Genomic DNA, 12,614 nt, shown 5'->3' with positions numbered 1-12,614 from the left:
GTAATCTGCCTAATATAGAAAACTAATTAATAGTTCTTTAATCTCGCAGCACTGAACGGTGAGCGACTGAAGCGGGCGCCGAGTCCAGCTGCGAGCTCCGGGCCGCAGTCCAATCGGGTCAAATAACGAGGCTAGTGTGTCACGGGCTGAGGCCGGGCGAGATCAGTGAGGGTGTGTGCCCGAAAATATATATATGGGGTGTATAAGTTTGCAGGTGGACATTATATCCCCCCCCCCCCCTCCTCCACACACACACACACACAGGCTAAACCCCAGTGCTGTCAGCCAAAACTATGCAGCACATTCCTCGCTGATGTCCAACAACAAACAGAGGATTTAACTGGCGTCTCCGAAACACAACCTGAACATGAGGAGATGATCTCTGTACATCAAATGTGTGAATGCCACCGCCCCCCCCCCCCCCCCCCCCCGGCAGATGTTTCAATGGTTTTAGTTTATTGTGAGAAAAAGCCATTTGTTGGTAATTAGCCTCCCGGCTGTGTGTGTGTGTGTGTGTTTACTTTGACTATGTTTTGTGAGGCAATGAAAACCACAGGAGTCTCTTAAGTCACCCTTTAAACCTCTGTCTCACCCAGTCGCAGCGTGCGTTGAAGCGGTTCAAATACAGTCTTGAGATCGCTTGTGCAGCTTGTTTTGCAGAGAAGTTAAGAAATGGATCTCTTTTCCCCTCTACATCTGCATTATAATGCACAACGGAGCCAGCGCTGGGTCTTTGTTGGTCCAGTGATAAATTGCTCCGTGGAAAACGCCTCCCGTCTCCGATGCAATCCTCCTCGTCTCTCCTTCTCACCCTAACCTCCGGCCGCTCTCCTCCTCCTCCTCCTCCTCCTCCTCCCGGCTCCTCGGCAGTCGTTTGGCTGCGCTGTGAAATTCTGAGTGACACTTTAAGGTCCTTAGCGTCAGTTGAGATCAGGACGGCGTCTCTATCAGGAACGGGGACTGACCTCTAAGTGGACGCAGCGGACGATGTGAGGCCTTGCCCTAAAGGGACTAATGTGCTTTGTTCGTTTTGCAGGAAACAAATACCTTCAGAAGCAGGTTTTTTAAATACTTCTTAAAGATGACGAGAGAATTCAGGAGAATTCTTTTCAGGGTTGATGTACAACAAAAGACTGGGTTCAAAATGAGACGGAGCAAGTGGGAAATGGAAAAGAAAATAAGCAAGGGAGTGGGTGTTTGACCTTTTTGAACTTTCTTCTCATCTCTTCTTCCTACTTTCATTCCTTCAGGTCCTCCCCTCCTCATTTCTCACTCTCTCCCAGTCGCACATGTCCTCCTCCCACCAAGTTCCACCATGACGTTGTCTTTCTAAATTGCAGCGCTCCCAAGATGCTGTCGAAATGAAGACAAAAAACAATCGAGTATAACTTGCCGAGATGCCTTTGCTTCCAACCTTCCACAAAAACAATCCATCCCATTACATTGAACTCAGTTGCCATCTGGTAGGCCTTTATAGCATAAACAGGAACACACACAGACAAACAAAGTTGTAGAATTGAATTAAAATATGTATCTACATAATTTTGCATTCAGGTAAAAATAGACAAGTTTTTTTGAATGCTCACAGATATGTGCATGAGTGTCAAAAGCACATGTGTTCAAATTTCAAATAAGAGACATGACGAGGTCAATGTGTTCATATTAAATACATGCGTGGTATAGTTTAGTGGAGCTCATACGACACGGAAAACATTGAGTAACTGCCAATATATATTCATGACATAAGCTGAGATAGAAAAAATAGGAAAAAGGAAGAAAGGAATGGCCTATGGAAAAAGAAGATGGCGAGAATCAAAGCAGAGGCCGGAAGCAACTGTTATTAATGAAAAAGGCCTGAGTGAGCATATGGAGGCAAGAGAGAATGAGATATGAACAGAAGGAGAAGAGATGGCAAGAAGAAAGCTTCACTGACCGACGTTACCTCTCCTCACTGATCTCGCTCTTTTTCGTGGTCATCTGAAGGGTCATAGTGAATTTATTCAGTGCCCAGAATGAGTGGTTTTACGGCTCGGTGGTGTAGTGACTACTTGTGGATTGTGCTTTGGCTGCTGTTGCTTGTGGGATGCAAAACGGGTTCTTAGAGGAAAGCTCTCGTAGCGTCGCTTCCCATTTGCCAGATTAGAGCGATATCGAACTCGTATTGTGTAAGACATCTAAAATGTAGCACAAGTAGAACTGCAAGCAAATCAATGTAGGTCAATGTAGTGTAATTCAAACCGTACCACCGCACACTAGAATCATTCCTTCTCTCCAAACTGACCCTGAACTGCACCCGCTCTTCCGCGAATGTCCTCCCTGCAACACTGCCTTTCAAAGTCCAGCTGAATCTAATGTGAGCCTTTAGAGTGAGCCAAACCAGGGGGGTATTTTCCAAAGTTGCATTCCTTTCCGTATGAAATCCTCTTTGATTTTTTTTTAGGATTTTTTTGTATTGCTGCAGTGGACTCCCTGGATGTTGCATGTGGGCTTTGCTGCTGGTTTCACAGCTTATTACACATGTTTTAGACCCAATGGTTTAAAAAAACTAAGATGAACACAGAGATTACTTTCTTTCGGACTGCTTGGTACTCGTCCCCATCTCATCTTCAAATATTTAAACTTGCTGTTAGTGGTTCCGATGTCTACATAGGGCGTTCACATGGCCATTACAAAACACTCTGAGGGCCGTTTGTGCCGTTTGAGGTACCAGTGATGAGCATCAGGGCCGTAAAGAGGCCACGGTGCTGACAGCTGTTTGCTGGCCACTCCAGCATAAAGAGCCCTTCAGGTGACCGTAAAGAGCTCGACTGAAGTGCACGCTCTAAGTGTAGCTCGAGTCATTAAACATGGCCGGACTAGCGGCGAGGCTTGCGTGTCGGATTGACTGCAGCCTTGTAGATCACATACGCGCACATGTTTGAGGGACCATGATCATTGGCTCTAGCTGGATGGCTGTTGATTCATTCTCAGCTGTAATGTTGCAGTTCCTTTTCCTTTTATTATTAAAGGAGTAAGTGCCTCAAGATTTCACCACAAAGTCAAACATTTACATTTAAACATTTATGTTCCCACGACAACTTGGGAACTTTTCTCTCTGAAAATACGGTGGTTTGATATGACCAGAAGCTCCAGGACAGCTATTAAATGGACCTATTGTTCAGATTTTTTGGGGTCAAATACTAATTTTAAGATTAAGAATCTGTATCTTTCAATCCGAAAGTGTATCCGACCACGTAAAAGTATTTGACTATTCAACTGTTTTGCCATGTTTTGCCATGTTAAATGACAGGCGGAGATTAAAGCCAAGTTGTTCAGGCACTTTCTCTCTCTCTTTAGTCTCTCACAGTATCGTAATCCTTGGTGCACTCACACAGAGGAGAATCGGTCCCAACCTGCATGCTAAGGAGCATAATTAGAGATCATTTACGAGGATCAGGTTGAGCATAATCTGGACAGCAGGTAACTGAAGCTTGGACATCTTTGCTGTGTGTGTGTGTGTGTGTGTGTGTGTGTGTTTGTGTGTGTGTGCGTGTGCGTGTGCGTGCGCGTGTGAGTTAGTTAACCCAGGAAACGGCTGGGGTGTGCCCCAAACATGAAGCTGGAAGGTAGGGAGGGAGGGGCTAGGTAAACACACGATGGAGCAATCTCCCTTTGTTGTGTTCGGGTTTCATGGCAAACGGAAACACAGTTTCTCTGTGTGTGTGTGTGTGTGTGCGTGTGCATGCAAGTTTCATTTGTACACACTCTGCCGTCTCATATCTAGCTGAAATTGATGGTGTTGGACCATTAAGTTATTAGCTCAGTTAGCGTTATCTTTGGAGTGATAAACTGAATGCGTTTTGTGTGAAATTCGCACACACACACACACAGAATAGATGTGCGTATATCACTTACTGTGATAAGGATGGATATTCTATAGATTTGTCAAAGAGCAAAGAAAATGTCAAGTTACCCATTAATGTTATGGTGTGTGATTTCATAAAAGCCTTTGTTTATTGTGTAAGCAGCATATCGCTCATCCAAAAACCCAAGGCTGTTGGTTTGTCTGAGTGTGTTGTTTTCACTCACCGGATTCCTTCTCCTCTCTGATCTGTAATTGTTAAAAGTAAGTGGGTCAGGATTAGGAGCGCCGTGATGGATGGACACGCATGCTTGGCGAATCTGTTCCAAACATGTCTGGGGAAACCGTATCGTGCCACTTCAGTTTTTGGATGCTCTAATTCCTTCCTTCGTTTTGCTGCACAGCGGTGGACCGAGAATCAGTGCAGCCGTTACTGTAGAAAGTGGAGTCTTCAGTTGCTAAAAAAAAAAAAAAGGTAAAAGGAGAGTGAATATTTTACTCCAAACCGGCACAGTACATCATTATTTTCTGCGATCATGTCGGCAGCCGGCTGATTTGCTTAGAAAGGCATAGAGATTGAAAGTAGAGGGATACCAATAACCTGCCTTTTGAATCCCCGGGAATGGAGTCCAGAACATCTTCTTTTACCACATCATCACAGTTGCCACTATCAAACCCAGTGATCTCTCCATCACAGACCCTTCAGACAGTCAAGCCTGCTGCTCAAGTACCGTGTCACAAAAAGAGCTCCACGCTCCCTATTTGAAAGGTGAGCGAGCGGGATTCTCTGCGCTTGTTCTCAGTTTCACGTTTCATGTTTTTGGCCTGTGATCTTTGGTGCTTTGAAGTGAGACGGAGTCGGGGTCGGCCTCAGCCGGCGTTGCTGGCAGCGCGAGAGCGACGCTGTCCTATGAGGCATTGGATCCAAATGTTGCCACAACAGCATTGCTGCCGGGTCACCGGCGTATCGAGCTTTGATGATAATGACCCCCCCCCATCCCGTGCCGTCCTTCCCTTGCTTCTCCGCTCTGTTGATTCGCTCCCGGTTCTTCCCATCAAAGCTGGCATTTCTGTTAAGCTGGACCTTGGAAAACATGGAGGCGAAACCCGGAGGGCTGTGTGATGTGCTGCATGTGTGGTTTCACTTCAGCCGGCCTGGCGGTGGGGCTTTTGGGAGCCGGTAATGAGATCTGGACGCATGTCTTTGCAGACGCAAAGGTTTGAGCACCGGCCTTGGCCAGACGCGAAATAGACCCCTGTACACACACACACACACACATATACACACACACACACACACACACACACACACACACACACACACACACTTGTCTCTCCTCCATCCTTATAAGGTTCTCATTCATTGCCTCAGAGTGGAGTGTTCTCAGCATTACGCTTCTAATCCCGTCATTAAACTCAATATTTTTTTCTGTCCTGCTGCAAAAGGGCTCTCTCTCTCACACACACACACACAAACACATACACACACCTTTGCTGTTTGCATGAATATATTAGAAATCAAAGGTTTCTTTGAGTAGAATTCAGGAAAATCTGGGAGGGCCAGTGGTCCTTGTATGGAGGGTGGTCAGGCAATCCGTGGTCAGCGAGAATGACAGGAATTGGGATGCTAAACAGAATAACACTGTAGGAATATGTAATTGGTGTAACTGTTAGGAGCTACGTACAGTGAGTCTCTTTTAGCGCCAAGTTTGGGAAAAATTAATAATAAAAATAACTGAATCTGATTTAAATTTTAACGGTATATAGTTACAGCTACGATCAACTAATGCATCTTATACTTTATCTGAAATACCTAATTTAACGCATGTTATTTAAATATTTATGTTCGATATCGAGCACTGTCTAAGGGCACAATATAAAAAAGAAATGGGACAGGGTTGTTGTTGCTGTTCTTCTGGTCTTAACAAGTGTAAATCTTTGCCAGTTTCTTGCAATGGCCCAACATCATTGTAGCAGATGGCAACCATATCTATCCTGTATGCCTTGGAGCCACTAAGACAGCAATACTTTTGTCTAGACCACGGTATTTGTTGTTTTTGAGTAATTATACGCAGTCAATATGATGAATATGACAACCATAAATTACCAAATGCAGTAGGCAGTGTCATTGTTTAGGAGGGTATTCAGACTAACAATAGCCCAACATCTCAAGGGGCTGCTTTGGTGTGGTGGCGTGTTGGAATAGAACAGACAGTTCTACATAATGCAACCCAGGAAGTCTAGTGTGCAGCTAAATCCCAAACAAAATACAGACCGTAATGCAACAATGAGCTGAGGCAGTTTGAAAGGATGTTATGGCACTAAAAGTTTGCAAGGTATTTCCACCGCAGCACAGCTTGAGCCACAAATATTTTTTGCATGAGCTATTTAGATATATTAGTCATATGTTTCACTAACCACAATATTTTCATCTCCAGACGATTACAACTACCTGCCTGATGTGTTGCCTCCTCTCCCTGAAGTCCCGGACCCCGGCTCGGTCCTGAGCTCCGTTGACATTCCGGCGCGCTGCCTCCGCAACCCGGCCTTCCGCCACACCTCCTCGCGCTACTGCTCCGCCCTCAGCATGGACTCCTGCCCCGACAGCGCCGAAAGGCCCATCAGCTACAGCTCTACCTCTTCCTCAGCGTCTTCCCGCGACAGTCGCTGCTCGCTGGGGAGCCGCTCCGCCCTGGCCCCCGCCCCGCACTGCAACGCGGTGCAACCGGACCGGGACTCGGGGGCCATTCGGCTGGAACTGGTCCCCGCCCGGCAGCTGGGGTGCCGGGAGGAAGACGCCAGAAATGAGGCGCGGGTGGAAACGGGGGCGGGACGAGGGAGACCGAGCGGTGGACAGACACTGACGGAACATTCGGAGCCCGAGGTGGGTCCAGATGGACCAGGAGGGCAAACGGGTCAGGTGCAGGCACCCAGGACGTATGTGGACCGGGTGGTGCAGGAGATCCTGGACACGGAGAGAACCTACGTCCAGGACCTGCGCAGCATTGTGGAGGTGAGGAAGCCTCAATAACATGTTTATGAAGGAATTGGACGCAGAAGAACTACCACGAGGTCAACGGTTTATTGGCATGACATCAAATGTCAACCGAGGGCTTGAACAACTTCGTTTTTTGTTTCACAATTTAGATCATTACAAGCTTGATAAAACTTATTATTAAGGAAATGAAAGCATAAACAACTCGCTGCCTGCTGGGAAACCGCTGACACAATGAGGTCACACGCGCTTGCATGAGGGGTGTGGCCAAGTTACACGACCCCGGTGCCTTTGTCCTGCGTGCACAGGCACCCATTCAAAACGTCAACGTTAAACACAAACATTACTGTATGCACACACTCATATAAATACCCCCTTTTTGTGAGGTCGTCTTTGAACTGCAAGGGAACATATGGTCTCTAGTCAGTGCATTAGCGGCTTTGTTAAGATTTGGGTTTGGTGGTTAGCATCAAAAGTTGATCTCCTTTCTCTTTTTTCTGTGTTGAGCTCTTTTGGGTTCTCTGTAAAACTTCATAGATTCATATTGCGCGCAGAAAAATTGTGATGTGGGTTTGGCCTGCAGCTTAATTTGGATTGATCGTGGTGTAAAATGGCAATATGTTTGCATGGAAATTGCTTTTTTTTGCTATTTTGCATTTGTGTTTAAGCCTGCATGTGTTTGTTATTTGGGGTTAAAAAGGTCTGTTGTCAAAAGAGACCAGGAAACTCTTATTCCCAAGAGACAGGCAGAATAGCTGGAGCGAGGTATGGTCTTTGTCACCCCTGCAATGTCCCAACCTCTCCCGCTCCTCCTTTCCTCCCCTCTTCAGGACTGGAAGGTGAGGGGAAATGGGTTGAGATAGAGGAAGGTATGTGAAGGGATTTAGCTCTGAGATAACAATGTCTAAAGTAGGTTAGGAAAACACTGAACAGGGCTTAGGAGCTGTTCTTAATAACTCTCTGCCCTGCGGACCACCTATTGCCATTATAGAAGCAGACCACCCAGCTCTGCAAGACCCCACTTACATGGCAAGATAGCTAATTCTTCACTATTACTTTAGAGAAAGACATGTGCTTTTAGCCTCTCTTCACTCCTTTTAATGACCGTTCCAATGAGTGCACAGAGGGGACGGATGGATGAATGCAAAGAGTGTATCTGTGCGACTGGAGCTTTTAACATGACAGTTTTTACACATAGTGTGGAAAAAAAAACAGGCCAACATTTTCCCATCTATTATCAGCCCCACACGAGCTGGTGCTGCAACCCTTTGCCCATGCTGCTTCCTGCAGTAGAAGAGGGTGTGACGGCTTTAACACAAATATTTACCCGGACTCCCAAGGGCTCACCTGTGCTTTGTCTGTCACCGGCAGCGTTGTGGTCCAGGCACACACACACACACACACACACACACACACACACACGCATGATCATGTGCAAACTGTATCCATGAATCACAGTACATGCAAGTATCATGCGGTTTGGCGGATGTTTCCAGGGTGGCCATGAAGGCTCAGCACACTGCAACTCAAGCAAACACATGCAAATGTGACAACAAAGGCAAAAATCTCCCCCTCCTGCTTTTCCACTTGCCCGTCTTTCCTTAAGTTGCGGTGTGCTGAACCCTCACGGCCGCTGCCCACTTCTGTGGCCCCCGTCCCTCCTCGGCCCTATCAGTGTGTGTAATGAGGCCAGACTGTCACCCACAAACAACCTCAGAGACAAAGCTCTGATCCCTCTGTCCCTACTCCTCCCCATGTCTTTTTCCTTTAACGCATCACCAGGCCATTTGAAACTGGCCAGGAATTTGGAAATACAAGTTCAAGGGAACATATCTGGACTGGCAGAGACATTGTATGGAGGAATAACTTCCTACCTTGGTGCCAAATAAGAGGATCTTTTTTTGGTGTTGAGTTATAGTGTGTACTAGTGAGGTTAATGCTTAACGCGACAAAACCTCAGGTTTTTACATGTTATGTCTGATGCTTGACAGGGAGTGCACAGGTTGGTAGGTTAGTGTGTGTTGTGTGCGTGTTTGTGTGTGTGTACGTGTGTGGATCTGACTGCTGAGCATTGTTGAGCTGAGTCAGGCTTTGGCTGAACGTGATGATTGAACGGGTCGGGGCGAAGTCAGGTGTGTGACCCTGCGGCTAATAAAGCATCACATTACACACGATCTCCAGCAGAAGACAAATTCTTAACATGACCCTTTTGACTTGACCCCCAAACATCTCCACCAACACGGCCGTTAGTCTTACTCTGTTACTCCGATTCTTAAAACCCAAATCTTGGCCTAAAGCTCCCGTTTCACCTTTTAACCCTGAAATCTCCACGTCTGTCAGTTTACAGGCTTTGTGTTTAGCTGAGGTTATTTTGACTCTCTTATTTTTTTTTACATCTTGCTAGTTTTCCAACCAAACTAATGTAATGGACTCCGGATCAGCTGCTGTTGTTATACTGGGAATGATGGATAAATGTATAAAAGACGCCCAGGAGCATAAATCCCTAAAGCCGACCGGAAATCAGACAACGGGACCCGGGAGCGAGCAGAAAAAGTTTCTCTCTCTATCCTCGTACGTCCCTTACAGGCACACAAGTGCTGTGCGTGTGTGTGTGTGTGTGTAAATGAGCGGCGTGGGTGGGCGTTCGGAGCAGGCCGGTACTTTTCTCAAGTGTTGTAATGTCTGTCCTGCCCAGTTGCAGACTGTGGTCTGTTTCGAAATCCTTTTCTTCGCTGGATGCTTCCTCCCTCGCTCAACCTCGACCCGCACCTGCTCCCAATTTAAAATGGAAATACAGCCTACCGTGACTTTATTTCGGTGGACGTGCATGCTCTGCTGTTTCAAGTGTTCTTCCTGTGTAACTGTTTTTTTGGATTTATTGACTCAAGAACGCGATGACGCCGACGTTATTGAGTGCAAACATTATATGCGAAACAATAACGGCAAATGAATTGCCGCGGGAAGGAGTGAAGTGCAACAAGCCAATGACTTCCAGCCCGCACGGGTTATTACGAGTCTTGCAAAATGGGGATGCTGTCCCATGCACACAGGAAAGAATCTGCGCCTCGGCCGCTGGCTACTGGTCTGTCATGTTCATCCCTTCTCTCCCCCGCAGGACTACTTGGAGTGTATCAGTAATCAGTCTCGGCTGGCCTTGAGCTCTGAGGATAAAGGCTCCCTTTTTGGCAACATCCAGGACATCTACCACTTTAACAGGTACAACCTACTCACGGGACCTGAGACTTAACGCTGCGTTTACATTGTAACGGATCGAATCGGGTTGAATGGGAGAGGCCTCCTATGCGTGCGACCTGTTGTAGTGCTGGTCGAGTTAGCGCTTAAATACTCTGCTTATAAAACACTGTTTATATTACATTTAAACTGGGCTTGGTTACCTTTAAACCTCAGACTTTTCACTGATATTTTGAGTGGAGAAACTGGTGGGGACCACCTGTTAGTTTCTGTAAGAGCATTGTTAGTGTGTGTGTGTGTGTGTGTGTGTGTGTGTGTGTGTGTGTGTGTGTGTGTGTGTGTGTGTGTGTGTGTGTGTGTGTGTGTGTGTGTGTGTGTGTGTGTGTGTGTGTGTGTGTGTGTGTGTGTGTGTGTGTGAGACACCGTCTGCATATTTGTCCCCACTGGCACCGGCCTGAGCCGAGGTACCTAGTAGAGCATCAGGGTGTGTCACTCACCACCCGCGGTGGTCTGGAGACGCAAACACACGCACTCTTTCTCTGCTCCAATCCATTTGTCAGCTGTCATGCACAGACAAACTTGCCAGTAAAAGGAAACGTGAAAGCAGTTTTAGGCGTTTGCGATGACCTCATGCGTCAGCCATGAGACAATAACTCCAGCAGTGGAGCTTTTTTCTTTTACAGTGGGCAAAGACACACACGTACACAACCACACACACGCAGGAGCTGCCTGTGTAAAATGATGTCAGTTTCTCATTATGAGAAGTTTATTTTCTTATGTGTTACGACGCCGGACGTTGTGTGTGCAGATTTTTCCCATCAATTACGTATTTATTTGAGCTCTTTGTTTGTTTCAGGAATCTTCTTCATGATCTTGAGAAGTGCAACGCTGACCCCGTCGCTATCGCAGACTGCTTCGTATCCAAGGTAACGACGGTTGCCTCCCTGCTGATGTTTTCCATTTCTTTTGTTGGTGCTTTTACTTTTACGTTTTTACGAATGTGTGTTTTACTTGCAATGGAGTCTTTCTTCATTGATGTATTTCAGAGAATTTCTTCTACTGTCTGTTGAACTGTCTAAACTTCTCCTCTGCTGGTCGGCCAGACAGCTGGACACGCAGACATAAAGAGGACAGAAAATGAGAAATGGGCCTTGCACTGCTGTAAGCGATAAGTGGACAAAAATCAGGAGCGGATGCGGCACGACGCATAACGTTTATTGATGCTAGTAGCTTTGAGTTTTAGTGCAGCAGGTAAGCTGGGAGGAAGGAAAACTCGAGAGGAATTTTAAGGGCAGTCCAAATATGTAATCAAATTTTTTTACTAGAGGGGGATAATAGCCGTGCTTCATCAAGAAAAAGTGGACTCAGCCACTGTTGGTCTGGGTGTTACAGCTTTTCTTCAACTCGCCAAGCCCCCGCCCCCATGCCCTTAAAAAAGAAATGATTGCCTGATTAACTCCCATGACTATGTGCTGCGTTCCAGGACTTCCTCTTTGGCATTTGACATTGCCTCTCTACCCCGACTGCAATTACACCCGATACCACAGAGCAACTGCCCGACCGTGTATGAATAAATCAAGCCGAGTCAGCATCACTGACTCCCTAAATACAGCAGCTGTTGTTTAGACGGAGTTGTTTCATAGCAGCCCACGGCACCTCTCTGAATAATTAGCCGAGATCGAACAAACCGGCACGACAAAGACTCGTCAGTGACTGATTAATGTACCTGCATGATGGAGCGGTCTCAGGGCTTCCACTAACTTGGAAAAAGGACGATCTTATTAATGGACTTTTAGCCAGTAGAGTTTAGCTTCCTCATAGCCAGGGGTTACATTGGGACAAAGCCAGATAAAAATGAGGTCAAATCACATCCTGCCTGGAGTCTCCGGACTCTGATTACTTTCCTCTCAAGAGGCTGTCCATTAAAACCATTAGAACTATCTCTCATTGACACCTGCCTCTGTTGTGGTTCTCCTCTTGACAAATTGAAGTTTGAATGCTCATTCTTGACCCTGAAAATAGGTGCACATAAAAGTAATCTCGCTCTGGAGACTGTGCAATTGAATATCTAAATGTAAGACGTTCCCGTCAGGAGTGTGAGATTGGGGGACCTCCCCTTTTCACACACTGACTTCTGGTGACGGGGTTGTAACCATAGTTCTTTTGTCTTTCTGACGGTTAGTCATGGCTGCTAATACCCAGAAACACAAAACCTCTCCTACTACACACACACACACACACACACACACATTTGGAGTTAATACTTGTGCAGTCTGAGCAGCCAAGAATCACAACTTAGCTCCTTGTTTGAAGAAGAGACCCATCTTAGTTGTAAATCTCCACCTCTCTCTCTGATAATTGGCTATCTATCCTCATGTTCCTCTCCGTTCCACTAAGTCTTATCTGCGCTATGTGATGAGTAAGCCTTTAACGTGTTTTATGGGTTGCTACATGCTGACTGAAGCACAGAGAGGACAAGAGGCTTTACTTTTTTTTTTTCTTCACCCAAGGAGATTCTGTTGTGTTCATTGCTTAGCGGATGACTCAGTGTGACCGGTCCAGTCTTGACAGCTCAAGAATTACTGC

General features: G+C 46.3%; 1 protein-coding gene across 3 annotated transcripts in view; it reads left to right on the top strand.

Annotated features, from left to right (window-relative positions):
- The window catches only part of LOC119194910 (pleckstrin homology domain-containing family G member 1), a 46,509-nt gene that overhangs the window by 22,548 nt on the left and 11,347 nt on the right, over window positions 1-12,614 (top strand). For all 3 annotated transcript variants that reach the window (XM_062559531.1, XM_037449393.2, XM_037449392.2), the window contains exons 2-4: window positions 6,280-6,854; window positions 9,952-10,052; window positions 10,885-10,954. In XM_062559531.1, the coding sequence (XP_062415515.1) occupies window positions 6,429-6,854; window positions 9,952-10,052; window positions 10,885-10,954 (597 nt within the window). In that variant the 5' untranslated portion in view covers window positions 6,280-6,428. The remainder of the gene's footprint in view (window positions 1-6,279; window positions 6,855-9,951; window positions 10,053-10,884; window positions 10,955-12,614) is intronic.

The sequence above is a fragment of the Pungitius pungitius genome, chromosome 20, assembly GCF_949316345.1.
Source record: "Pungitius pungitius chromosome 20, fPunPun2.1, whole genome shotgun sequence".
Classification (NCBI taxonomy): domain Eukaryota; kingdom Metazoa; phylum Chordata; class Actinopteri; order Perciformes; family Gasterosteidae; genus Pungitius; species Pungitius pungitius.
Note: the sequence above shows the minus strand (reverse complement) of the source record. Positions and strands in the feature narration are given on the sequence as shown.